This window comes from Micromesistius poutassou (assembly GCF_964030765.1).
Source record: "Micromesistius poutassou genome assembly, chromosome: 23".
NCBI lineage: Eukaryota > Metazoa > Chordata > Actinopteri > Gadiformes > Gadidae > Micromesistius > Micromesistius poutassou.
In genome coordinates this window covers 2,365,348-2,389,407 of record NC_140293.1, presented here as the reverse complement: position 1 = coordinate 2,389,407, position 24,060 = coordinate 2,365,348, and the positions used below count along the sequence as shown (strand labels likewise).

Sequence of the window (24,060 nt, the reverse complement as noted above, 5' to 3'; positions counted from 1 at the left end):
GGGTCATTGAGTTCTACAGCAAGCAGCGAGACGCCATGTTGTCCTCTGCGGACAAGTGGCTGAAAGGTTGGCCGGAAACACACACACACACACACACACACACACACACACACACACACACACACACACACACACACACACACACACACACACACCCTCACACACACACACACACCCGGAAGAATCTCTCTAGTGCAATTATGTGACTCTCTGATGAAAGGTGGTAGTTACTGTGGTTGATTTGTGTCTGTGTTTGTGTGTGTGTGTGTGTGTGTGTAGATGTAGCGGAATGGCACGCCCCGTCGGCAGGCATGTTCCTGTGGATCAAGCTGAAGGGCATCGCAGACACCCAGCAGCTTATCATGGAGAAGGCAATGGAGAAAGAGGTGGGGACAACACACACACACATACACACACACACACACACACGCACAGGCACACGCACACACGCCCCGTCTATCACTGGGAGAGTGTATTTGTGTCTCGTCCGGCTGTCCCTGGGATCATTTCTACTTGTTTGTTTTGAAACGCAAAGCTTGGACCATTCAGTCTATTGATGTTGTTTTGAATTAATGACGACTTGGGGAGTTATGGAATGACATGCTGTAAACGTTGAAATATGTTTGTTATGATGTATCTTGAAATGCTTTTAACTCGGCCCCTCTATCTCTCTCTGGTTTCTGTTCTGAATAGGGCCCGTACTGGTTTAGGAAAGGCCGGCGTTATACAGAATAGATTGGTTCTTTCAGCTTTAACTCAATTTAACTTACTCTGCAGCTCACACGCCTCCATTCAGAGAACAAATGTGCTCTTGATTAGCTTAACAAAACTATGAAAAGGGGGGGGGCATGACACTGCCATTGGTACCGTCACTATGGCTACCAGCACTTTAGTAATGGGGAAAGTGCAGCCAACCCTATGGTTGTCAACGATAAGTAGTGGGAGTAGTACAGCCGTCGCCACGGTTACCAACACTAACCAACAGTGGATGCAGAGTTGTCGCTAAGGTCACCGACTGGAAGCAATGGGGGGGGATGTACAACCGTCGCTATGGTAACCAATAATTACGGAAATTAAGGAATTGCGGTCCGATAACTTTGTAACGTGTCGACAGGTCCTGCTGGTTCCCGGGGGCGTGTTCATGATTGACAGCTCCGAGCCCTGTCCCTACGTGAGAGCGGCCTTCTCCATCTCCACCCCAGAACAGATAGACGAGGTCAGTCTCTCCCACTCCCTCTCGCTCTCTGTCTCACACACACACACCATGACCTCGCACTTTCTCTCAAAACACAAAAGCTTAACTGTGTGTGTGTGTGTGTGTGTGTGTGTGTGTGTGTGTCGTGTGCGTGTGCGTGTGCGTGTGTGTGTGTGTGTGTGTGTGTCGTGTGCGTGTGTGTGTGCAGGCCTTCAGGAGGCTTTCCCTGCTCATCAGAGAGGCTCAGTGAGGACTCGAGGCCCGCTGGAGGAGGAAGTGCTTGTCCCTGGGCGGGGGGACTCGGGGTGTATTTTGGGCTGTTGATGTTTGGTGTAATGTGGCATGGGCAAAGCGGAACAATGACAACAAAACATATGGGAGAAGAGAAAGGAATGTTCTTGTTCCTGTTGTTCAGTAAAAAGGGTCTCGCTGTTATTACACAGGATTTTTTTTAAAGGTATTTTAAAGGCAACAATGCGTGGCATTGATACGCCATTGTTTATGAATGTGCCTGTGTGATTTTTGTGGTAAGGGTCCGTAAGTACGGGAGACGGTGTTGACCAATACCAGTCGTCGATGGCTGTAAGGAGGCGGGATTTGTGGAAATACAGATTTGGGATGTCTTTTTTTATTGTTGTTTACATGCACAAAAATAACATCACTTGAGATCTAAGCCAATAAGCTTCCTCTCGCAAACACTCGAAGCAATACACGACACTGTCACAAAGGTAAACAAGCATTGTATTATGTTTGTTTGTGGCTCAGGAATCTTGATTTCTGATAACAAACCGCTTGTGACAATCCAGCACTGTGTTTCTGAGATGAAGGGGAAAACAAACACATTTTAATCATCTTACACGGTGAAGGTGTACTGGGGGAATCCAACCGGCGACAGATACCGCAAAAAAAAAACACATGCTTATCGGGATCATAAAGTGTCGACCGATTACACAGACGACATGTCCTGTGCGGTTGCCTTCACGTTTTTATTACACAGCTCCTGAAATACACACACTTATCAAAGAGGGCGGATACCCCACAGCCTCTTACATTCTGATGAAACGCTCACAATCTACAACACATGAATGACCCGATGATAATGAGGATTTCTTTGTCGTTTTAAACTGCTGATGAATAGAAATGCTGTATCCGAATTAAAAAATAATAGTGAATTTTGATCACTAATTCTCTTTGTGTGTATTCTTTACGACAGAATCCTTCAACGGCATACCTTATCTCGAGATAAATCGCAACAGAAATCCTACAAGTTTAACCTCATACACAACCAGAGTGTTTAAGGATTTAAAGTTAATTTGCATTATTTCCACTTTTAATGCACGTTAAGTGTTGAATAACCAAAAGTTGAATTCATACCATGTAATAATGACGGGTGAATGCATAGAATGTAAAACTGAGCTCAACAGACCTTCTGTAACTTGCTTTAGACTCAACTGACTGTTGCAACATATTTTAAAGAGGATGTGGTGGCTGTGGGCTTAATTCGGTCAAATGTTGTGTATGTTCGAACCCTTCTCATTATCCATCCCCACAGTAACGACTATGTTGTTAGGCTATCCATTAAGGGCTGCCTGTCTAGCTGGCGGATTGCCTGGATGGAGGGAGGGGAAAACTGAGTAGCTTACTTTCATAAGACAACACTGCCTAGAACACGTACAATAAACAACATTGAGTGTATACTGTCAAGTGCATGTCTATCTAGTGATTAGATTGTATTTGGCATGGACATGACATTTCATTGCTACATACATCACATGCCATAATGGGATCACCATTATCATTGTATAGTAGGCAGGCCTACTACACTATTGTTGTTAGCACACATACATTGTGTTTGATGAATGGACTTTATTCTACATGTGTATTCCCTTAATATACATGTGTGTTTTCTATTTTCATACTTAGAATTATTATTATTTGTATTAACTAAGCCTACAGCTTGAATTTCCTTGTAGACAGAAAACAAAACAAAAAGGGAGTCTGAACATGAATCTCAGCTCAGTGAACTTATGGTTGTGACGTAGGCGTCTGAAACGTCCCTCATCCATTTTGGTGCGCGGCGCCGCTGCTCCGTCCTCCGCACGCTCCGGTCCCCCCACAGCAGAGCGCGCACATAGCGGGACGAGTCGAGGCAAGGGGACGGCGGCGGCAGCGGAACGCATCTGCATCTCATCCCCTGGCTTATTATCCCTTGTCTTGACATGTGGATAATCACGATGTGAGGTACGTTCGTTGTTCTTCTGATGTAGAAATCGACGGAAAGGAGAAAAAAAATCTAGCGAATTTTCTGGGGAAAAAAAAAAAACAAGCCTTGTTATCCTAGCGGGCGGCGAGGCTAACGTCGGAGCTACATTAGCCATATCGTTCTGTAGTCTAGTGAGGTTACGGGGGGTTGGAGGGCGGTACGACAGCCGAGGGACATGCTAAGAGCTTCAACATCTGTATTGAATGCAGGCGATCGGGTCGACGTGTACATTGGGTTATGGTGTGTGTACAGACGAAGCGTGTGTGTATGTATTCCGTCAATGTCACGGCTTATGACCGATAAACACTTCACGTTGGTCCGTAAAGCGCCGAGGAAGGTCCCGTGATGGAAACAACATTATTCCAGGCTATAGCTGCATCCCGTGCCTTTACTTGTATTGTATCTTCGGGATTATTCCCATGAATGACATGCTATACATAAGATTCCCCATTTCTACGCCGAACCCACTTGTGAAGGAGACGGGCTTCCTGGTGGTGATGGATGACGTGTTCGGGGCTCAGTGAGAGGCTATTGATCTCCGTTATGTCGGGACGTCAAGTCAACACACAGCGCTCTCGGTGCGAGGTGTGAGCCCAGCAGCCAGGCCACGTCAATAGCCCTTGACTAGTCGAGACTAATCAATGTTAATAAGGACAACCGTCACCTTTGTATTGTACTTTTCAACACTTGATTGCATATTTCCATATGCGTCTTAACATGTCATGTGATGCTGGCTACAGCGGTCGGTTTAGGACATGGAGGCCTGTGCGTTTGCTTTGTAGCCTAAGAGATAACTGTTTTATTGTAATGTAGCCCAAACTACCACTGTGTTTTAATTGCAACCCAATACTGAAAGTATAAAGTGATATTCCGACGGCTCTATGACCACACTGGATGGGATGTGTTGCCTTGTTGTTGACACTGCGGGGGTATCTGATGTGCGGTGTGTGTTTACTGTGTTTTTACTCTAGTGGAACTCTTAAAGTATCGGAGCTGAATACCGGATTGCCTTGCATCGCCACTAACCAGAGATAATCTTTGGAACCATGAACCCTCAGTTCTCTAGGTGACACACCGACAATCGGATAAAATGTATCGGGCTGGCGGATACGCGGTGATGGTGCTCCTCGTCCACACCACCGGGGCCCTGTGGACGGATTTGGACGGGAACCACACGGACAACGCCACCGTGCCAGATGGCGGATTTATCCCCGTGTTGTTCACCAAAGTACACCAGATTATCGCCCGCGAGGGGAACTGCGCGCTGATTGATTGCAATGTCACCGGAGACCCGTACCCGGACGTGCAGTGGTTCAACTCGCACGGAGAACGCCTGGACACCAACAGCATCGGTAAGACAACCCCCGACAGGACAGCATGTCACTGGAAACCCAGCGGGCTGACTTTTACACAACCCCCTGAATCATGAATGTTTAACGTTCCCAGAACACCCCCAGAAGAACACCCCCCTTCCATCTCTATCCAACCGTGACATCACTCTGTCTTGCCATTTGACTTGGAGTGTGTATTCAATTCGTCAATCAAAGGACTTATTGTCTATTTATTGCAAGAGACCGCCCTTTACAGTATAGGGAGCTCATGTGACAGTTATGGCAATGGAGCTTGTATAGAACAAACACAAGGCCCACAGAAAATAATAGCATATGCAATGGTCAAATGTGCATCATGCGAGGCATAGCTCAATGGCAGTAAGAATTATATGTTATCATCACACTTGAAACATGAAGAGATGTGAAGTTGAAAAGTTGGTCTAACCTTTTTCTTCAATAGTGCAGAAACATTTATATTGTATTGTCCATTGTATTGGTATCAGTGGGAGACAATAGACATATTACACAGGCGGGGACCAGAGAGTTGCTATTCACAGCTGGTGTTGAATATAAAAACAAAAATAGTTATGATGATTCAAAAGATTTAAATAGAGCCTCCACATGGAAGTGGTCGTTTTGTGTGCTCAATTATTGATTTATATCCTTGTGAAAATGCTTTGTTTGTTGTCTTGGCTGTGGTGTCAAACAATTGTAATTCGCCATGCGGTCACTCAGGAGGAACCATATGAAAGTATGTGTGGGTGTGCAAGTTTAAAACCAAACTGCTGAAACGTGACCCAACATGCAGAGAAACAATTTTGTCAAACAACACTCGCATACATGCACACACACAACGATCAAGAATTCTTAAATTGATTGAGCCATTCAAAATAATTGACTATTTCAAAAAACACGCACAAGCACACACAGTTAACTGTGTGTTAACAACTGAGATCATAGAGGAACCATAATGCGTTGACAGTGGGTTGATTTGTTCCCAGTTCTTAACGGCACACAGTTAATAATATGAATAAGTAAAGTGGTTCTAAACATAGAACTGGTTTATTTTAATACGTTGCTAGTGCAGGTTAGGAAGAGCCATTCAACATGTTGAGACTCATATGCAAGCCTGTTCTGTTCTGTTCACACACACACACACACACACACACACACACACACACACACACACACACACACACACACACACACACACACACACACACACACACACACAATCCCCTGCAGGCAGACTTTGTACTATAGGGTTAATGTGCAGCTGTTCTTTAGCCCACGTACAGTACATGTTTATGTGTTTATCTCCGAGCATTGGCTTTTGTTGGCTGTCTATCTTCCCGTGCAGAAAACAAGACTAGTGGTTCATTGAGAAGATAATCGCGGCATTGTTGCGTTTGACTCACAGAGGATGTGATTCTGTTATCTACTTTCAAAAAATATGTCCAGAAGTATTTCATTCTTTTTTTTGTTGATTTAGTCAACAGCCTCACTGGTTTTTGAGCATTCCTGTTGTACTCTCGAGTCATTTTAATTAATTGTAATACTGTTATTAGTTACTAATAGAAGAGAAATTTGATCAAATAAGACCATCTCATTGACAGACTTGTGTAAGTCTTTGTCTGGGCACTTGCGATGCAGCCTTGGGTACTTCCTCTATTCTCCAAGTACATTGTGTCCTAGGCTAATAACCTCAGTCTCCCGGTTGGGCTCAGATTCTGAACACTGTCCAGTTGTTTTAGGGATAGTCACTCATGCTGCATTTAGTAACTTAGATAATCCAACTTTGATTATATGCCTTGATTGTCCTCAGCCTTACTTGTAACTAAGTTACTTTGGAGAAAAGCTTCTGCTCAATGATTAAATGTAAATGCAATATTACCCGCCTCTCCAAAGGATGGCAGATGTTAAACTGTAGAGAAGGACATTCAGCACAGGTGCATGCTGTTATTTTAGTTGACGGCGAAAGGGGTTGTTAAGTGTCTTTACTTCCTAAAGAGTGAGAACCACAACTGGAGCTTTTGTTATTTACAGAAAAAGCATCAACCTCTTGTCCTAATGATTCAAACAAAACCCCCAAAGACTATTGTGGGGGTCATGCAGTCTGTCGTCTGCACCGTCTAGCCTTCTGCCTACACACCAAAGTGCATTGGCCTTGGCTCACGCTAAATGCTAACTCCTAGCGTCACCAGCACGTCCAGGTGAGACCAGGCACCTGTTTAAATATTGATGGCCCATAGCGGGAGGAATAAGGTCACGGTCTAATGCACGACGTGAGGCCGTGGATTACTGTAGCAATTAACACTTCTTCTGCCTTTTTTATTGTGTGGAATCCATTATTCTCAGAGGAAGAGTCTCTAGATTCATGGAGGGCAGTTTGGGATGTTAAGAGCAGGCAGGAGGTAGACAACAGATATACCGATACGTCACAACAACAACAACAACAACATCCTTTCTTATGTAGTTGTAGTCTGGGACACGGTTCACACTGCGAAACAGCACAACCACTTCATGCATTGTAGTAAGTGGGCCAGTCAGTTTGTTATATATGGATTTTTGTGGGGTGGTGGCTGCGTTCCAGGAGATAATGGACCACACTAATCATATCCCACATTCAATTCTATTAATAAAGCAGGGCCATGGCAAGAGCAACATTGTGGTCGAATCGGAATAGTATTTTACAGAAGAACACTCCAATAAATAAATACTCTTGGTACGCTGGTGCAGAAAAGGTGTGTGTGTGTGTGTGTGTGTGTGTGTGTGTTTTGTCTCTGTTTTGTCTCTCACACACAGTGCTGTAGCTTTAGGACAGACCAGCGCCTTAAAAAGGATTTGACAGAGGTAATTTTAGATTATACTTTGTGGTTGATAATCTGCAGGGTTATATAAAGGTCAGTGTTGGCCAGGAGTGGGCAAAATGAACAATGGGGGCTTTTTGCTCAATTTACAAAGTAGAAAACCGAAAGTGCTCTTATTCACAATAGATTTGCTTTATCCATTTTGATAACACATCCCGAATGTGATGTTTGGGGTGCAGGTTCAGAGCGATGCAGTTTCTTACAATGCAGTGAACTCAGACTACTGTGGTTTCATTCTTATAACGCTGAGAACTACACATAGGAAATATCCTATGTCCTTTCAAATATGAGCAAAATAAGAGACAATAGACCAACCAATTAAACATCTCTCTCTCTCTCTCTCTCTCTCTCTCTCTCTCTCTCTCTCTCTCTCTCTCTCTCTCTCTCTCTCTCTCTCTCTCTCTCTCTCTCTCTCTCTCTCTCTCTCTCTCTCTCTCTCTCTCTCTCTCTCAGACAGCAGGTTCTGGTTGCTGGACAGCGGCGTCCTCAACATCACCTCCATCGACTTTGCCGACCGCGGGAAGTACACGTGCGTGGCGTCCAACGCGCACGGCCGCGCCAACTGCACGGTGACGCTGCGCGTGGTCATCACCCGCGGCGACATGGGCGTCTACTACATGGTGGTGTGCCTGGTGACCTTCACCATCATCATGGCGCTGAACATCACCCGCCTCTGCATGATGAGCAGCCACCTCAAGAAGACGGAGAAGGCCATCAACGAGTTCTTCCGCACGGAGGGCGCCGAGAAGCTGCAGAAGGCCTTCGAGATCGCCAAGCGCATCCCCATCATCACCTCGGCCAAGACCCTGGAGCTGGCCAAGGTCACGCAGTTCAAGACCATGGAGTTCGCCCGCTACATCGAGGAGCTGGCGCGGAGCATCCCGCTGCCGCCGCTCATCATGAACTGCCGCACCTTCATGGAGGAGATCCTGGAGGTGGTGGGCGTGGACGAGATGCGCCACACCTTCCTGCGCCAGGGCCCCGGCGGCCACCCGCACCACCACCTGGGCGCCATCGGCGGCGCCGGGCTGGCGTCCATAGGCGCCGGCGACGTCTTCTCCATCCTGCAGGAGCGGGAGGAGCGGGAGAACGGGGAGCGGGGGCGGAGCGCGTCGCCGGCGGGCGAGTCGGACAACTCGTCCATCCACGACCAGCCGCAGCACATCGCCATCCAGGTGTCGGTGCACCCCCCGCTGGCGGCCGGCGGCTACTGTAGCATGGAGAGCGAGGCGGGGCCGTCGTGCTCCTCCTCGCCGCCGCCGCCGCCGCTGCCGTCGTCGGACGCCCCTCAGTCAGAAGAGTCTGAGGAGACGGAGGAGACGGAAGAGTCGGAGGTGACGGAGGAGACGGAAGAGTCGGAGGTGATGGAGGAGACGGAAGGGTCGGAGGTGATGGAGGAGTCGGAGGAGTCGGAGGTGATGGAGGAGACGGAGGAGACGGAGGAGACGGGAGAGTCGGAGGAGCCGGAGGAAGCGGAAGGGGAGACCGCCGAAGGAGGAGGAGGAGACACCGAAGGAGGAAGAGGGAGACTAGAGGAGGAGGTGGAGATGGAGGCAGAGGAGGAGAAGGAGAAGGAGGCAGAGGAGAAGAGCTCCGAACGGGCAGCGGAGCCGGAGCAGAAGGAGGTCAGCGCCGCCGCCGCCGCCGCCCCGGCCTGCCAGGTGATCTACGAGAGCCACGTGTAACACCGGGCGCCACGCAAACCCGGACCCGATCTGCAAGCAAACAATCGTACAAGCAATGAAACGGACCCGGGTGCCGGCGGAGCGGTGGCGTCTCGCCGTCCTGCTATGCATTTCCACAATATCAATAAAGGAACCTCAACTCGAGAGGATAGGAAGATGCTACGGGATACACATCACGCTGAGTGACTCTAGTGACGGCCTCTCTTTTAAGATCCTATATCCTTTGCCGGGCCGATGTTGATGTGTCCTTTGACCTTGTTGGTTTGACCTTCTATGTTTTGAATGTACAGTAGGGGGGAGAAGGGGGAGGTGGGCGGCGGGGGGGGGGGAGGGGAGTGTTATGACGCCAATGTAAAGTACAAGTGAGGGGTCATAGTGTCTGTCTGTCCTTGTGGTCATCGTGGACTACTGTCGTTTCCCACAAGGATGATGTCTTTCAGTTTCACCTTAGAAACTTAGAAATCAGATTTTTTTATATGAGAATGCCTTGAATGCCTCTCGGTGGTCCAGGGATATCCTTTCTTCTTTTTTTTTTTTTCTTCCCCAGACGATGACGAGTTGTTGAAGAAGTTGTATTGAACTGCTGTTACAGAGAACCCTCAGTTGCTGTACAATGTGCAACGTGTTGCTCAATGCTTAAAAAAAAGAAAAAGAAAAACAATGCATGCGCTGGATTTAACTACATCCTGAATTTAGAGCTTAGGATGCGCAGGGTTCAACGTTATAAGGCCAACCTGCGCAGATGGTAAAACACAACAGCAGGTTGCGATTTACGACGTCTTTTTGTTCGTCCCTCGAAATTCATACCTTCCGATTTAACCGTGGTTGCCCAAATGATTATTATTATTAACAACTATTTACAAAGTGTCTTACAGCTGTGTGTGTCGATGAAATGGAGAGAAAAAAAATGATAGCGGCATTTTGAATTTAATCATCAGTGTTTTCAATTGTGTTGATTTATATTCCATTGTAGACCATTGATTTCCTTTGTGCCCCTCTAGAAACGGATGTCAGCTCCCGTTCTTACTTTTCTCTTAGGACCGATGTGAGCCTGAACTCGCTTTCCCAGGTTGCTTTGCAGTCCTGCATACAGTTAGTTCTGCATGTGATTACAGCCTGAGACCCTTATTTAAGGTTATACTGATGGGTCGCTAAAGGGGCTTTTTTTTTTGTTGTTATTTTTCTTTGCTCTGATTGGCTCTTAGAGGGCCAAAGCTACAATGTGGTTCTGCTTTAAATGGTGATCTAATCTTGCCATCCTTTTGTAGTGTAATAAAAAAAAAAGACTGCTGTGTAACCATGGTTTCCCTGGCTGCTTACTTGTTAGGAAAAGTGATTTGACACCTGTGTTCTCTCAGGGGACCCGACAGTGAGCCAATCAAGCTGCCTTTAGGGCCCATTCAACAGGCGTTGCCAGATCAAAAAAAAAATGGCCAGAAAACGCCAGTTCAACTATTTATTTAAATTAGGGTAGTGAAAAAAGGTTGATAGTAGAATCAACTTTTGAGAGATGCAACCTCTCGACGTCACGCTGCGTAAGCCAATCGCGTAAACCGGCGATCAGACCGGAAGTCGCTCACGGGAACAACAACCTTGTTTACCATGTAGCGTTAGCATTGTAGCATCCCACTGTTTGTTTACTTGGACTCTGCAGACGGGAAGAGAGACCAATCGCCGCCGTGTTGTCCTTTCAACAGCTGGACAACTCTGCTACGAGGGGGTGGTTTAACATGACGTCACACAAATGGGGCCCGGAAGTGACGCTTCCACATTGACGCAGCAGTGATGTTATCAAGTCATTATATATATATATCATCATATATATGATATTTAATAATTTATAATTAATATAATATCAATTCTACACTGACTAAATATCGCATTCGGCTTCTTCGGAATTGTGTATATATATATATATATATATATATATATACAATTCCTAACCTCAGCCTCTAACAGAGAGCAGCATCTATGTACAGCTCCTCCAGTGACCAGTGAAGGATTCATGTTCATTCATCATCACAGCTCTTATCCAGTGGAGGAACCCAACAAGTATGGAACAAAACGGAGAGAGAGAGAGAGACACAGAGAGAGAGAGAGAGATGGATGACATGAATGGTCATTTAATACTTGTCAAAATGTTCTTGAAATCACAACAGCCAAGTGTGGCGTGCTGGCGGACCCCTCGGGGCCCTTCGCCCCCTGCCACGCCACCCTGGCCCCCGGAGCCTTCCAAGAGTAAGCTGTGTGTGTGTGTGTGTGTGTGTGTGTGTGTGTGTGTGTGTGTGTGTGTGTGTGTGTGTGTGTGTGTGTGTGTGTGTGTGTGTGTGTGTGTGTGTGTGTGTGTGTGTGTGTGTGTGTGTGTGTGTGTGCGCCCGTCCTTCTTCGGGGATACTTTAAGCCGGTGTCACGCTGCCTCTGTCTGCCCTGTTCTCCGTGTGTGATGTGGTGCTGCTGCGTTGTGATTGGACAGCGACTGCGTGTTCGACCTGTGCGCGGAGCGGACGGACGCGGCGCTGCGCTGCGACAGCTACGACGTGTACGCCGCGGCCTGCCAGGAGGCCGGGGCCCCGCCGGGCCCCTGGAGACAGGAGCTGGACTGTGGTACGACGCAGCCCCCCCCCCCCCTCTCACTCCCCCCCCCCCCCCCCCCCCCCCCCCACAATTGGTGGGGGAAAATGACCCCAGTGTAGATGGGTCATAACAGCTTCTCTGGCTCTCCTCCTTCTGCTGTGTTGCCGTCTCAATTTTGCATCACCTTCTGTGTGCACCTGACGGAGGCCTTTGTGACGGAGGACTGCGACCAGGCGTGCCAGTGCACCGCCACGGGCGCCGTGTGCCAGCAGGCCAAGTCCTGCCAGGCCGGTCAAGTCTGCGCCGTCAGCGACTTCAAACGTGACTGCTTCAAATGTATGTAATGTGTTTTCAGATATAGTGTGTGTGTGTGTGTGTGTGTGTGTGTGTGTGTGTGTGTGTGTGTGTGTGTGTGTGTGTGTGTGTGTGTGTGTGTGTGTGTGTGTGTGTGTGTGTGTGTGTCCGCAATCGTTGGGTAAAGATAAAGATGTGCACTGCTGCCGGTTTCTAGCTTTCTTTCTACTAACCTACTAACTTTATCCCTCGCTGTCTCGCATCGTAAAAAAAAGAAGAACGATCACGCGTTTTTGGTTTGAAACTATGTTTTTTCTGCGTTTGTTTACCCCACACAGACACAAGACGATGAACTTTGAGCAGACCGCTGTACAGATGGAAACCACAAGTAAGACGGATTCTAAATGTTTGCTGTCGGTGACGTATTCAAAGCTTTTAAAAGTAAAAAAAAGGTGTGGCAGCAATAACACTTTTTTTGTCGTTGTCTTCCACAGGTGAGCCGTACGAAGAATTAACTGAAGGCGCACAAGTTCTGAAACGCACCTCGATGTGATGAACAAAGTAATCTTATTTAAACAAATTGGAAAAATGATGTGAACATTGAATACTCCTATATGCTTGTATATATTTAAGAAATACTATTTTTATTTTTTAAGTTTTTTCAAAACTTGAATATGTACATTTAATCACACAAACCTTTTTTTCTAATTTCAACTTTTACAATGGATGATGTGAACCATGTATATTTGAATTGAGAAGTTGTTTCAAGTAAAGCAGCCCTTAAAAAAAACATGGGTGTTGTGTGCCTGAGTTTCTCGCACCGTCTACCACCTAACTGAACTATATCAACTTTAACAGCCATGAAATGTCCATTCATTCAGTTCAATACTTACTATAATATACTTTATTCCCCCTCCCTCTCAGAAATATAAAGGAAAAAGGAATTGAGGAGATGAGGAATTCTTATTGCGTTTGGTAATAAAGTTGTGTGAATATAATCTCAAATATAAAATCTGAGCAACTGTTGTGAGTATCTTGGTGGTGCAGTGGTAAGACCTGATGATTAAAGTGCTGGAGACCTGGGTTCAAGTCCTGCTCATGGTGGTGGTTTTTCGTGTTTTTTTTGTGTGAATATAATGTGAAATCTTACTTCCGGCCAGTTCAAGTTGCCAGCTCTGTGGCGCATTGGAGAGAGCTCTTGGTCATTGGTGCTGAGGTTGTGCGTTCAAGTCCCACATATGTTGTTCACTAAGGATTACAGTCATTTTTAAACATAAGAATGTTCTGGGAATTCTGGGTCAAATGTATCCTCCATCAGAACCCTCCACAATGACTTGGTGGTGGAGTGGGGAGAGCAAGCGGTTGGGATAACCGGGGTTCATGGTTCAAGTCCCCCTCCCCTCCTCATGGCTAAATATGTATTATTTTAAATAAATAAAAAACAGGGAAGGGGGGAGGGATAACTTCAACACACTTACTAAACACAAAAGGTTGGACAAAAAAGTAGCAAGACCCCCTTACTACTAACCCCCCCCCCAGCCCCTGTGAAGGGGGGGATGGGAGGGTTCTGCAGACACGTTGGGGGCCCTGTTGGGGGTACCCCCTCCTTGGTGGCCATGTGAGCGGGGACTCGAACCTGAGTCGACAGAGTGTTGAACAACACCCCTTACCGCTGCACCACCAAGGCGCCGACTAGGATTTGCTCGGAAGTTCTACTTGGCTTGACAATTCACATGACACAGAAATAAGAGTTAATCAGCGGGAGTGGAGCGTAAACTACCGCCCTCTCCACTTCACGGAGGTTGGGTATAATAGCCAGGGAGGGTAAGAAGTGCAACGGGTGCCACAATGGACATACTGTAGCAGGCTTGTGGGTGTGGGGTTTCTCACTACCAAGCTGAATAGAAAACCACACAATACAGGGAGCATTCAAAGCCAATGGTCATTTATTAAGGGGGTATTTACATCCAGAGGTGGGGGGAGGGTAAACGTCAGGGTAAACTTCAACTCAAAGCACACAAGCCTTAATCAGTCAGTTTGTCCCGTGTCCAGGGGTCTTCACAAGAAGGGTTCTCATCCAAAGCAGTCAGTGCACGGTGGGGTGGGGTTAATCAGACGGTCCAGGTAATCAATCCTATTCAGTCTCAGCACTGCCTGCTTAACAATCCTCACGCTGGCCTCGTTAAGGGAGGAAGTCCATGTAAGGCTTGGGGGTGGAGCCAGAAGGCTGATATCTCCCTTCAATAGCAATGCAATCACCCGTCCCTGCTGTCTGCCACCATACATACAGTTAGAACTTTTTAAATCATTTAGTTAATAAAAGTGGATAAAAAAAAAAGTGGATAAAGCTTAAGTCTATGGAGATGGGGTGTTGGGGGAGTCCAGGTATCCAGTCGTAGTCAGTGGGACATGCCAGGCATCGAGTTGCAGTCACCGCTACACTCTAAAACAGACAGAATAATGAATTAGAAGGGTGACAGTCCACACAAAAGATGTAGACAGAGACTAATTTAGTGAGACAAACACATCGATCCAATCAGAAACATTCACATAGTCAGACACTGACACAGACACTGACACAGACACTGACACACTTCATCCACACATTCAGCGTCAGTCCAGACATCAGCAGCTGGTTTGGCATGTACCTTTTCTGTACATCAGTAGATGTGCTGAGGGGAACCTAGATTAAGTAAGAAGGTTCAGGTTACTTTATTTGTACCTGTAGGTAAACTTGTTTTGCAGTTTAAAAGTGGGCTTCTGTTACACCGTTTCATCACATACACACAAACACAAATGGGACAGTCACATAGGTAAAAAAGTGGATGACAGATAATTATTAATTACTCAATTTGAGATGTTATGCTTTGATTGTTCTCAGATGTCCTCATATGCAAAGCATCCCCAAAAGGATAGAATCCAAATCACAAAGACGTTACTTTAAATATCCAGTAAGTATATTTACTTGGCAGTGCTTTCTCCTTGCTCAAAGGGCTGTCGATAGATCTGGGAAAATTCATCAATTACTATAACAAACAGCCCATAATACCACTTTAAAATGGGACGTTAGCAGCATTAGAGGAAACAGCAGGGGAGATAGCTGTAGCAGCTGGGTGCACATGGGGGGGGGGGGCTTAGCATTAGCCGCAGAATCAAAGAGACGAAGGGACAGTCAAGTGTTTCCTCCTCACCACGTGAGTGTTGTCAAACTCATACCAGCCGCCGGCCTCCTGGGACTTGATGGTCGCCGTGTAATGGCCGCCCCTCAGACTTCCGTGGTGGTTCATGACAGCGTAGAGCTCGTAGCCACGACCCTGACGGAGGCAAAACAGGGCAAGAAGCAGGAAGGGTTGAGGGCAGAAAGGAAATGCCCTAGATGACCGATGAATGCCCCTGCCTCAGAGGTGCAGTCGAGAGCACTGTTGGATAACCCTGTGAAGACCCAGGCTTCAATTCCTGCTGATGTTTGATTCTATTGAACCATAATGTACGTTATGAATGTAATGATATTATGTCGATTGTACTGTTGTATATTGTACAGTATCAAATACCAATCCTCTGTGGAGAAGTGGATTGAGCTGTTGGCTAATAAAGCTCAGAGGATTCAGTTGATACGGGATCAGTCCACAGTGAGTAGAAAGGGCTGCGTCTGCGTATTATGGCTGTGTATTGTATTGTAGTTTGTGTGTTTTTGATTTTTTTTTTTTTTCATCTAACCGCACCATTAGAGAAAATTCATTGTGTGAGTAGAGGTATATATTAAACCCATGATCAGGATGCATATGTGTTACTACGATATCACATATACTAAAATTGGAATTGATACAGAGAAGATTAACATGGCCCCGGGCGCATGGATGACACGCTAACTCGTGAAGCGTTCAAACCTTTAATTTTTTATTAATATCTCAATTCTAATATTTTATAATAATAACTTTGGTGAAACACCGCCCCCTAGTGGCGGTACAGCTCCTCGTTGTCATGAACGACCGAGACCACTAGGGGGCGGTGTTCTACCAACAATACCCAAACCAAAACAAAGTAGTATAAATTATTAGAATTGAGATATGAAGAAAATATTACATAACCAATCATGTCAATGCCATGGGGTCTGACCAGAAGAGGACCATAAAACAAGTCATGTTGCGATGGAAGAACCTTAGGGCCAAGGCAACGAAAGACCTTACGGAAGCCAAAAAAAACAAACAAACAAACAAACAAACAAACAGGTATCAAGCTATATAAGAGGGGTGAGTTCGGATAGATCTGTGGATGTAAGGATGTAAGGGTCCAAGGGTCCACGTTCCTACAAAAAAAACCCACAAACGTTCCTCAGCTACAAACCAGGATGGTGACAGCTACGAGTTGCTTCTGAAACGGGAAACCGAAAGAGCAGTACAAATTCAACTGGGTAAAGAACAAATCTTGCTTACCCAACTGCAGCAGACAAAGGTGCAGATGGAGATACAACTCCTAAAGGCAGAGATGGAAAGAGCTGGTATCCGTCCTGTAAATGAAATGTTTCGATTTATTACAGTGTTTCTGTTTCTTAAAATTAAAACAAGCAATGGCTATTTGTGGCCACCGGTATTTTGCCTACCTGTTGTTCTTTGCCAAGCCAGTAGGCTACACTGTTGCTTCCATTTAAGGCTCTGGTAAACAGGATTTGGTAATCAAGAAATTTGGTATTTGGATCACATTGATCCAATCCAAAAAAAAGTGGCATAAAAGTAAGATGGATCCGGTGATCCTGGATAAGAAAACATGGGCTTTTCAAATCCGGATCAATTTGATCCAGATTACATAATAATAATAATAAAAAAAAAACTGGGCCCTGGAGACCAGTGTTAAAGTCCCGCTGATAAGCCTTAATGGAAGCCTCTTATTTCTTTATCATGTGAATTCAACTTTTGGTGCGTGTTCGTGGCGCAGCGGTAGGGGTTGTTGGTGAACAAACACTCATTTTTCGGTCCTTTCGGTTTGACAGTGACTTGTCTTGGAGCAATATCTCGTTGCAGGTACGGCGCTGCCTGCAACGTAATTTCCACCTCATATAATACATCACCTTGCTGTCGTCAGAGAAACACCGTTGACCACCCGTCCCGGCTGTGACAGACGTCCCTGCACTCAGTCGCTCGGCTTTCAGTGGTGCGAAACTACACAGACACACAATTGCCTTTTCGGCAATAAGTCATTTAATTGCGCTGATGCACCCGTCTGCTCTCTGTTGTCGTTATTTCGTGATGCAAGTGGTCGTAAGGGCGAATAAGCGCTGTGTCCTGCTTGGCGCGTAGGCTATGTGTGCAGTTACACAGCAACACGGGTCTACTGTGTGCGTCCGCTACTACAGGGATGTAGGTATGCGCCCCCTCAACCCACGCACGTTGTCCACTAAACCGATGCAAATATTACGTTTCCAATTTGATTTCAATGGTTTTATTTAGTATTGTTGCGACGCACGGAAAGAATGAGACAGGAGCCCAGGTTAAACGGTTAAACAACTCCCATGCCCCATATACACCGCACGACTCCGGTAGTTGTCTTTATTTTGAACACTCCAAATATCACAGAAACACGGCACACCTGACCAACACAACTAACACTCTCACTCACGGTCATGAACACACTGCACATCACACGGTAAGAGAACACACACAATGAACAACCCCCCCAACCACCAACCCCAAGGTGATCCAGGGGGCGCCGAGAGGTCCAAACCCCTACCAGAGGTGCACCCCCCAGCATCCCCGCAGGACCCCCATTAGGTGTCCATGGCAGTGGTCGCCACAGTATGGTTGTTTTTTTTTGTACGCTAGAAATAAGCGAACAGATAATAATTGTAATAATTTCACAGTGAAATACAGGGAGACAGCGGCATCACTCACTATTATTACACACACACAATAAATACTATTCATGTTCACACACCAACTGTCACATCACCAGAAAGATGACCAAAAAAAAAAAAATAGAAAAATGTTAAAATAGAAACCTTTCAATTTAAGTTTCTCTTGCCATCGCCGAAACAGCATTTAACGACGGCAACACAGCATGCATGCGTCTGCATGAATTACACAACCGACAACCAACCAACTATTTTTTTTTTCATTTGTTTTTTTTAAATTACCCTTCTACAAAAAATATGTAATCTGGGAGCAGGACAGGAAGCCAGAGCAGAAGGCTTCGCTCGAGAACCGCGTTGGAGATTCTGTTGATCTACAGTCTTCTGTTGTGTTTTAACCCCATAAATACAGTTAGCAGCCTGCTGGTCCAAAAGACCAGCGCTTTAACTTCATGGAAAGGGATGCAGAAATTAATAAATAAAACAAAGAAGGACACACAACAAAACAAACCAAACACACAACAGTTCAACAGAACAGGGAAGACAGGGAGTCGGAAGCAATTTGAAGAAAAATACAGGTCGGGTTGGGGGGGGGGTCATGTGGAAAACCAAGGGCAGTCGGGGCCGGCAGGATCCAGGTCACCCACCCTCCCTCACAACACCCCAGCCTCAAACCAATGGCTCAGCACCCTGTAGCTCCACCCCCAGCCTCACCCAGTCCGCTCTAGTCCAGTCCAGCTCTGGGCTCCGAGGGTCCCACTGAGGTGGGGGGGGTCCGGTCCCTTGTCCATCACGAGTCAGTGGGCGGGGCTGCCGGTCCGGGGGTCAGAGCAGGCGGTTCAGGTGCGCTTTAGAGAGTGCAGGAGCGGAGACAAAGTGCTATAAGGTATGCATTACAAGATTCTACAGAATCTCACTCTGGCCAAAACCCAAAAGTTGGCAGCCCTGCTAAATATAAGAGAAGTATTCCCGCCTTTCGCAGCCTAGTACTGTGCAGGATCCATCTCAACAAACCAGACACCTGATAAAATAAGGGGGGGTCCTTGCAGCTCAAGTTCTCCGTAGAGGCTGCTTCAATAAGCTAAAGAGGTGTTATGTTCTTTTTGATCCAGGAAAGGCCGCCGAGACAGGATCGCTTTTAACTCACTTTATTTGGTAAAGGTTTTGGTCTATTGTAAGCATAATATCTGCGATACTCCGCCCAAGAGATTCTTCCAAAGCTGAAAATAGTGCTTAAATAGACAGGTAAAAGTAGGCTTCTTCTACAACGTTTAAACCTGCTCACTTCATCTGTGTGTCCGTTGTTGCCCCCTTGACTATATGCAAGTGTTGCAGCTTTACTGCATGTGCTCAGTGCTGCCCCCTTGTGACTATGTGAGGATATTACCTCTTAACTATTGTATGTGCTCGGTGCTGCTCCCTGTGGCTATGATATTATGGCTGAAATATGTCACAAAGCTTAGGGCATAGGTGCGTCAACGTGTGGCCCATGGGCACACAACATCCTCCTACGCACCTATGCCCTCCCTCGAAGGATGGGTAGTTGGTTCCCTAAATAGATATGTTCCGCTATAGAAGCTATGTTCCGCTTTCTTCAGGGACAGAGGGGTATGGGGGTCCCTGTTTCTACAAGGCACTTGGTACACTTTGTGCTGACGCAATAGCTCAACAGTTCAACAGTTTAACAGCGCTGAAAGTCCGTTTTTTTCCATGAGCACGATTGTTCTTGTTTTCTTCTGAGGCAGTTGGTATACTTAGTGTTGAAACAGCGGACCAGTAGTTACAACACTTCAGCAGTTAACAGATAGCCATGATGGTTCCGCTTTTCTTTGAGGTAGTCAGTGCACTTATTGTTGAAACAGCAGATCAAAAATACAACATCTTAGAAACAGCAGATCAGTAGTTAGAACAGTCAGATCAGAACAGTTCAGCAATTCAACAGAGTTCATCATACTGTCCGGATTAAAAGGACAAGGATAGGACAAACTTACCCTAGTCTTACCCTTGATTGGGCATCGGGAAGCTTAGGGCATAGGTGTGTCAACGTGTGGCCCACGGGCACACAACAATATACATTTTGGCCCCTGTGGTAGGATAAGGGTTAGAGGCCCAAGCTCCGTCTGCGCTAGAGTCACGAGATAAGGCCTCAGGGTCACTCAAGTGATTCGTTCATTTTTTTTCTAGTAGTCAATGTGGATACGTGCCCTGAATAGAACTTAGACGTTTGTTTTGTCCAGAGGTTTTGTTTTACGATTTGCTAGTCAAGGAGTGAAACCGTATTCGTATTTAACTCACTGGAGAGGTTTCATGACTCACTGGTGAGGTTACATCAATCGAGTTAGAGTTTTTGTTTTGATTTCCGGCGTGGAATCACAAATATGGAAGTTGTGGGAGCTGTAATGCTTACTAGTGGTTTTGGACAACGAAAAGGTTTACGAGTGACCGTGGGTTGTCGTGGACAACCTGAGAGGAAAAAAGTGAGCCATCACCTGGTGTTGGCGTACCGAGCTCCGTGGGAGAGGTTTTATTTCTCTTTTTAGGGGGTTAACAGCTCCGTGAACAGTGGCTATTTGAAGGTTTAAAAAATTGGGATTAGACCGGGCCCGGGGAAAAGGTAAAATTGAAATTTAGAAAGTATATTGTTGAAAAGTTTTTAATCTGTTGTAATGGACATGAAAAAAAAAACATGTATTGATGATATAGCCTGTCAATTATTGCAAGGAGTATATTGTATATGATATAGCCTGTGAATTATTGCTATGTTTGAGCCCCCTCCCCACGCCCCACCCCAACCCTCCGACGTCTAACTGTACGATCCAGACCCTGATAGAAAGTGAGGCGGCCCCTCCCCGCCCCCTCCAGACAGTACAGGAAGAATAACAACATTCATGCCATTTTTATTTTTGAAAGGTTCGCTCATTCATTCATTCACACTTTACTTACTATTACTGATTACTGATTACTGATGTAACCATTTTCGAATCAAGCAATATTTGTATGATCATTTCTGTTGTTTATTGATTAATAAGACTAGTTACAATGACATAGTAAATGTGTATCGATATCTAATCATTAAGACAATTACAAACCATAGTTAATTATTATTACTGTTGGAGGCTGTGACAATACATATAGAGAAGAAAAAGCACAGGTAGCATCTCAGGCTATTTTAACCACCGCAGCACATTTTCAGTCTGAATCCTTTCTTCTTCCTTTTTAATAACGAGATGAAGCCTTCTGGGCTTGAGGTCAGGGTTTTGGGTTCTAAAAGCTTGATTTCAGCTTGAACCGTTCTGAAACCACCTGGATGTGTTAGGTTGGTCTATTTCTACCAATACAACGGTGTAAAAGGATATCTATTTCTCCATGTGCTAACATGCTGGATGGTCATGATAGATTGGCACACCGTTATTCTTACTGTTTTTCACAATTGTTTAAACACATTCATTGGAACGTTAGACACAATGTGCACAACCTGAAACTCACCTGAAACTCATGTACCAACTCCAAGCACATTTTCTGCTTTAGACTCAGATTCCCATTCCAAACCACACATTTTTCACAACACTGCACACTATTCTCTATATCTTGCACACTTCCTGAATTCCCTCTCTTGGTGTTCACACAGAACACATTGCCAATCACATTTCTAAACTCCAAAGGCTGTTGTGCAATTAGCAATCTGCAATTTGCTATAGAAGGGTCACAGAAGAAAGACATGACACTAGATAAGTACAGACATTGAGTAGTATCACTCTATGAGAATGTTGATAATGGTGATGATGATGAACATCGTTATTCTCATTATGGTTATCATCATTATTTATTTTATCCATCTTATAGTGGAAATGTACTGGATATAAGTATTGACCCTTATGGGTATGTGTAGGCGTGTATGTATGTATGTATGTATGTATGTATGTATGTATGTAGGTAAGTGTATGCATGTATATACAAACACACTGTATGTATGACATTTGTTTGTAAATGTGAGAAGGGGGGGCTTGATATAAGATGAAGCTTCTGCCCCTACCCTTTGGTTACGACCAATAAAAATGCATTCATTCATTCATTCATTCAGATGTTTTGTTTACAGTATTGCCTATTTTCTGTTATCTCTTTAATTTCATCCCGTTTTCATCCTGTTTACTGTGATTTACAGTAGACTGCACATTTTGGGTACAAATACAGTATTCATTGTTACTGTAAAGTTTTGTGTGTTGTTTTCTATTTGAGTGTTGTTTTCTTGCAAAAGCATAACATGCAAAAGCATAATACTGATGAACACATATAGTGTTTTCCATTCTGCACACCAGTTCAATGGGTGCTTACAAATGTCTACTCCTATGATGTATGTGTTTGTCATTTGAAAAGAAAATACCATTTAGTGAAGAGTTACAGTTTTTCACAATTGCTTAAACACATTTCCTAATAGACCTCACTTACCTCATACCTCACTTTCTCAAAACCCTAAACACAAATTTCAAAACTCACACACAAAATGCAAAATCCTACACTTCTCTTGCAAAAGCACACTTTGCCCTCAAAACAATGTTAACTCTTCACTAAATGGTATTTTCTTTTCAAATGACAAACACATACATCATATGAGTAGACATTTCTAATCACCCATTGAACTGGTGTGCAGAATGGAAAACACTATAGTATGAATTAGGGGTGTAAGAAAAACCGATTTGAATCGGAAAATCGATTTTGATTTAAAAGATGCGAATCTTCTGAATCGAACTGAATCGAATCGTTCCATTTAAAAAATTTATCGTTCCTGAATCTTATCGTACCCCATGTATCGAGATACGCATCGAATCGTCTTTTATTGGAGAGATGCACACCCCTAACAAATACACTTCTTCTCTAGTCTTTGATAAATCTTTTTGAAGGAAATGCCACATTTACAAGTTAATTCATTTTGTGAAATGATTGTCTACTTTCAACAAGAAATCCATTGCATCATACCCTCTCGAATTGAGCCGTGCCACATCGAAATCCTTCTGAATCGAACTGAATCGAATCGTTCCATTTAAAAAATTTATCGTTCCTGAATCGTATCGTACCCCATGTATCGAGATACGCATCGAATCGTCTTTTATTGGAGAGATGCACACCCCTAGTATGAATGGAAAACATATATATGAATGCTTCATCAGTAGAATTATGCTTTTGCATGTTCAATGTTACACTGTCACCTGTTGGGTGTAAAATATTACCATCTAATGTTTTTAGGTACTCTCAAATTGAAAACAACACACAATACTTTACAGTAACAACAAATACTGTATTTGTATCCAAAATGTGCAGTCTACTGTAAATCACAGCAAACAGGATGAAAATAGGATGAAATTAAAGAGTTAACAGAAAATAGGCAATACTGTAAACAAAACATCTGAATGAAGCTTCAGAAGCTTCATTCAGAAGAAGCTTCAGCTTACGTATATCAAGCCCCCCCTTCTCACATTTACAAACAAATGTCATACATACAGTGTGTTTGCATATACATGCATACACTTACCTACATAAATACATACATACATACATACATACACGCCTACACATACCCATAAGGGTCAGTACTTATATCCAGTACATCTCCACTATACTTCTGTATGTGACACAGCTCCGAGTTGTAACTGAAGTCCGAGGTGTAAAGAGCAGAGGGGCCAGCACCGTGCCCTGGGGGGCTGCAGTGCTGCTGACCACAGTGTCAGACGTGGTGTCCTTCGGCCTGGCGTACTGTGGCCTGTCAGTGAGGCCATCTTTGATCCAGGGCACCAAAAACGGAAGAATGTCGCATTCCCTCGCAATCACGTGATGAAAGTTTCATGCGAAGAACTGTTCTATAAATGCTTTGCTCCATCGTTAAACAGTCAGAGTGACGGCTTTGACATTGGAGGTAGGTACCCTGTTTTAGTGCTCAAATGTGAGGTCTCACTCTTTTCTGATTGAAAAACTCTTATCCCTACAGTATCCATCTCAGAGACGACAGCATCC

At 45.0% G+C, this 24,060-nt stretch overlaps 2 protein-coding genes, 1 long non-coding RNA gene and 1 other non-coding gene across 8 annotated transcripts in view; 3 read left to right on the top strand and 1 right to left on the bottom strand.

The window, feature by feature from the left end:
* Nucleotides 1–2,380, top strand: part of aadat (aminoadipate aminotransferase) — a 14,418-nt gene extending 12,038 nt beyond the window's left edge. The window contains 4 exon segments of the mRNA XM_084487268.1: nt 2–66; nt 280–386; nt 1,115–1,216; nt 1,404–2,380. Coding sequence (XP_084343394.1) covers nt 2–66; nt 280–386; nt 1,115–1,216; nt 1,404–1,445 — 316 coding nt within the window. The 3' untranslated portion in view covers nt 1,446–2,380.
* A 920-nt stretch (nt 2,381–3,300) lies between these two features.
* Nucleotides 3,301–10,641, top strand: mfap3l (microfibril associated protein 3 like). Of its 5 annotated transcripts, none has more exons than XM_084487051.1 (3): nt 3,301–3,436; nt 4,430–4,810; nt 8,113–10,641. In XM_084487051.1, the coding sequence occupies exons 2-3, from the start codon at nt 4,549–4,551 to the stop codon at nt 9,342–9,344; spliced, it is 1,494 nt and encodes a 497-aa protein (XP_084343177.1). In that variant the 5' UTR covers nt 3,301–3,436; nt 4,430–4,548; the 3' UTR covers nt 9,345–10,641. The 5 variants fall into 5 exon arrangements, with proteins under 5 accessions (XP_084343177.1, XP_084343178.1, XP_084343179.1 ...); XM_084487052.1 differs by having other exon boundaries at nt 3,320–3,436; nt 4,517–4,810; XM_084487053.1 differs by having other exon boundaries at nt 3,336–3,431.
* A 2,969-nt stretch (nt 10,642–13,610) lies between these two features.
* On the bottom strand, nt 13,611–16,787 carry LOC311368601. Its single transcript, XR_014639975.1, has 4 exons — nt 16,646–16,787; nt 15,404–15,526; nt 14,861–14,895; nt 13,611–14,655 (listed from the first exon to the last, which is right to left on the bottom strand). It is a non-coding gene; the product is annotated as an uncharacterized lncRNA (long non-coding RNA).
* On the top strand, nt 15,997–16,104 carry LOC311368880 (U6 spliceosomal RNA). The gene has a single exon (XR_014640034.1). It is a non-coding gene; the product is annotated as a U6 spliceosomal RNA (small nuclear RNA).
* Nucleotides 16,788–24,060: the final 7,273 nt, after the last annotated feature.